This window comes from Pinus tabuliformis, chromosome 1_1 (genome assembly GCF_031772625.1).
Source record: "Pinus tabuliformis cultivar Carrire ecotype Pingquan chromosome 1_1, CPIR1, whole genome shotgun sequence".
In the NCBI taxonomy this organism is placed as follows: Eukaryota; Viridiplantae; Streptophyta; class Pinopsida; order Pinales; family Pinaceae; genus Pinus; species Pinus tabuliformis.
The window spans coordinates 565635025-565639461 of record NC_142297.1 but is presented as its reverse complement, the minus strand read 5'-3'; the positions used below and the strand labels follow the sequence as shown (position 1 = coordinate 565639461).

At 36.5% G+C, this 4437-nt stretch overlaps 1 protein-coding gene across 1 annotated transcript; it reads right to left on the bottom strand.

Annotated features, from left to right (window-relative positions):
• Nucleotides 1-302: 302 nt before the first annotated feature.
• Nucleotides 303-1328, bottom strand: LOC149214417 (uncharacterized). The gene has a single exon (XM_089390903.1). The coding sequence runs from the start codon at nt 759-761 to the stop codon at nt 558-560; it is 204 nt and encodes a 67-aa protein (XP_089247029.1). The 5' UTR covers nt 762-1328; the 3' UTR covers nt 303-557.
• Between the last annotated feature and the right edge of the window lie 3109 nt (nt 1329-4437).

The window sequence follows — 4437 nt, the reverse complement described above, 5'->3', positions numbered from 1 at the left end:
AACTGCAAACTGTAAAATTAACATCAGTTTCATTCAAACGTGATTAAATTTATTTCCCATGGGTAACCATACATCCAAGATCAATGCTCAGTCGCTCCTGGAAAATAAAATGAAGAACCCAACATTATGTTGGCGACGATTTCAATCATTCAGATATATAGTACTCACTACAAGCAACTGAATACAGATGGCCATCACCTATTCAAGTTGCTTCACATTCTGCCCAAGGACATTCATCAATAACCCTTATACGAACAAACCCTAACTCCGTGTCATGTCACCGCCATTATAATAATCCAAGGTTGTCCAAAAGAATTTTATTGCTCCAGAGAATATACAATCAATTAGAAAGGACCTTGAAAAGATCCATTTATTTCCTAGATTAACCTGATGAAAGAAAACAGTGTACCAGATACAAATACTCTGCCTCTACTCCAGAAAAGAATAGAAAATAATAATACGACATAAATCAGAACTACATATATATATATAAAGGAAATAGTAGCCGCCTCTGAGAGGCATCAGAAAAATGGATCTGAGAACAGCCTCAAGACATCTCAGTAAAATCGACATGCCAGAAACGGAATGAAGGAAGCGACGAGGGCAGAGAATAGGGAGGGAAGGCCGGGCATTGAAGCGGCCCCTGCCTCCATTGTCGGACTGGGCGCAGCTGCCTTCACCTCTGTTGCTTCTGCTGCTCCCATCATCATCATGACAACGACCAAGAGGGCTACAGATACGCATTTGCCTGCGCCTGCCATTCTTTCTCGCACTCATAAGAAACCTGCTCCTGCTAGGTGATACTGAAATGTTCAAACGCTAAGGCCAGGCCTCGCCGAACAAATGTTAATATCAGAAAGACAAGAAACCTCCAAATGTGAAGCGAAAAACTTCTCCTCTGAGATTCGAACACTCAACCAAAACAGATGTGAGCGCACAATTTATACGGATTACCTGCGAGGAGTATGTGGCCGAAGGAGTTCGCAGAGGATCGAAACCACAATGGCGGCAGTAGAATTGTCCAGAGTAAGGGTAGGGGAGCACAGCGCGCGGGTGTGGAATTCGAATGGAGGGAAAGGAGTAGTCTATGGAAAGATCGCGCATGAAGGAATTACTCCCCCAGCCAGCGCATTCCCTTGTGCAGGAAGGATGTCAGGCGATCGGCGATCTGTCAGGGCGATCTGTCAGGGAATGTCAGGGCGGACCGGGAGGTTGGCGGAGAACGGGAGGAGCGATGGTGGCGGAAGAGGGGGAGATTTCCGGCAGCCGGAGCCGGACGATTTTCCGGCCGGTGCCGGAAAAGGGGCCATTCTACTGCCTCCATAGACTACTCCTACGGGCATCAATTTTAACCCTTGATTGGGATCATATATGTGCATTGAATTGCTTAATATATGAGCTTTAAATGAGATTTATAGACATCATTAAATGCAACATTAAGTCTCCTTCATTGATTGGAATCCTATGTTGAATGCATACAATGCTGGTGTGGTGCGGTGGTTGAATGCATTAACTATCTGTGCAGTAAAATGAAGCATAATTCTCGGTGTGTTGGTTTATTTTGGACGTGTTGTTGAATGGTTTAATATCTGGTATGTATGCATCAATGAATAATTTATGCATTTGTGTTGCATTGGTCATTGAACTATTGTTAAGGGTTGTTCCATTTACATATGTTGTGAACCATTGATGAGAGGGATGTGTCATTGAGATATGGTCTGTCTATATACGATGGCTCCATGTCAAAAGGAAATCATTGCTGCAATATTTATATAATAAATATGTCATTTTTTATATAGTAGAGACATTGGTATATGCATTAGTTTGAGACAACCTTATCAAGCCAGTGTTGATGTGTTGAACCGTTATATGTAATCTCCAACTGTCTTTATGCATAGTCCCCATGCATAGTTCATGGTATGTGTGTTTCTTAAAAATCTTGTGAGTCACATGTGTTGTTTGATGCTAGATGTATATTTGAATTTTTGGTTGATGTTGATTATTTGAGATTTTTGTTAAGTGAATACTTACACAATTTGTTTATGTGACATATATCATATAATTCCACATATATTGTGATTGCCTTATATTCTATCGTTTCATCTTCATATATTGTGAATTCCTTCCATATGATTTAATGGAAAGTCTTAGGTGTGTTTGTTTATTTTCGGTGCCTTGTTGCATAGTTTAATCTCTAGTATGTATGCATCAATGAATAATTTATTCCTTTGTATTGTATTGGTCGTTGAACTATTGTTAAGGGTTGTTTTATTTACGTATGTTTTGAACCATTGATGAGAGGGATGTTTCATTGAGAGATGGTCTTTCCAGATACGATGGCTCCACGTCAAAAGGAAATCATTGTTGTAATATTTATATAATAAATATGTCATTTTTTATATAATATAGCCATTGGTATATGCATTAGTTCAAGAAAACCTTACCAATCCAACGTTGATGTGTTGAATCATTATATGGAATCTCACTCTATATTTATTCATATTCCCCATGCATAGTTCATGGTATGTGTGTTGGTTAAAACTCTTGTGAGTCACATGTGTTGTTTGATGCTGGCTACATATTCGAATCTTTGGTTGATGCATTAATTCAAGAAAACCTTACAAATCCAATGTTGATGTGTTGAATCATTATATGTAATCTCACTCTATCTTTATGCATAGTCCCCATGCATAGTTCATGGTATGTGTGTTGGTTAAAACTCTTGTGAGTGACATGTGTTGTTTGATGCTGGATATATATTCGAATCTTTGGTTGATGCTGGTTATTTGATCTTTTTGTTGCCTGAATTCTTACACAGTTCATTTATGTGATATATATCATACAATTCCACATATTGTGATTGCCTTATATTCTCTGGTTCCATCTTCATATATTGTGAATTCCTTGTATATGTGTTAATGGAAAGTCTCAGTGTGTTGATTTATTTTCGGTGCATTGTTGAATAGTTTAATCTATGGTATGTATGCATCAATGAATAATTTATGCTTTTGTGCTGTATAGGTCGTTGAACTATTGTTAAGGGTTATTCCATTTACATATGTTGTAAACCATTGATGAGAGAGATGTTTCATTGAGAGATGGTCTTTCTTGATACGATGAATCCACGTCAAAAGGAAATCATTACTGCAATATTTATATAATAAATCTGTCGTTTTTATATAATAGAGGAATTAGTATATGCATTAGTTTGAGATAACCTTACCAAGCTAGTGTTGATGTGTTGAATCATTAAATTTAATCTCCAACTATCTTTATGCGTAGTCGCCATGCATAGTTCATGGTATTTGTGTTGGTTAAAACTATTGTGAGTCACATGTGTTGTTTGAAGTTGGCTATATATTCGAATCTATGGTTGATGTTGGGTATTTGAGATTTTTGTTGAGTTAATTCTTACAAATTTCGTTTATGTGATATATATCATATAATTCCACATATTATGATTGCCTTATATTATGAAATGCCCTCTTCATATATTGTGAATTCCTTGTATATGTGTTAATGGTGAGTTGGAATATAACAATTAAATATTGTGTGTTGTGAACAACAAGTCTATTCACAGTGAAGAATAACACCAGAAATCACTTACTATATTACTTTATTGGATGCCTAGATTTTTCTCCCCTTCATGATGTGTTGAGACTTCATGTCAATATTCATATTCTCATTATTTTGTGATTCACTGATTATTGAAAGGTGGAATTTGCAATATTTTTTTTTGAAGTTTTTAAATGGAACAAATTGATAATTTATTAGAGCTTTTGAGAACTCAGATCATGTCTACTACTGAAATCACAATCAAAGTCATCAAAGATACTCTATATGACATTCAGACCTATCTACAAAATGCACATGACAAGATTGATTTTTTGCAAATCACAGATACAACAAGATGAGATAAAACAATGGAGACACCATTATGAACTAGTATTTGTTTAGATAAATCCTGTATTTGAGTATGAGACGAACTCGCATTAGTAACTAGAAACTAATAAAATCAGTGAGGTTGAGGTTGATTAAGTGCCCAGTGAGAGAGCAGATTTGCATGTAGATGCAAAAATTCAACTTGCACTTCCCAAGCCCATCCTCAGACCTTGGGAAGAACTTGTCAACAATAAGCATAAAACTTTTATTGGATATTAGAAGGGTGTGACCTTTCATATTCTAGACACTCAAAGCCCATCAAATTTCAAAGTGTTGGATTTCTTTAGGAGAACTCATCTTCACCTGCTCCTTATCCACAACCAGATATTTTCAAATTCCAAAATTGTAATGAAGTTGGCCATATGAAATATCATTGTTTTGATATTCACTCTTGTAAGCATTGTCATAAAAACACTCGTCGTTCAAACAGTTGCTTCAAAAACAAGCCTCCTATAAGAAAAACTATTTTCCTTGGATGGATTTCTTCTTAGCAAT

What these genes read in the sequence shown, in the direction of transcription:
- LOC149214417 (XM_089390903.1), bottom strand. Translation starts at nt 761, where the DNA reads ATGGCAGGCGCAGGCAAATGCGTATCTGTAGCCCTCTTGGTCGTTGTC.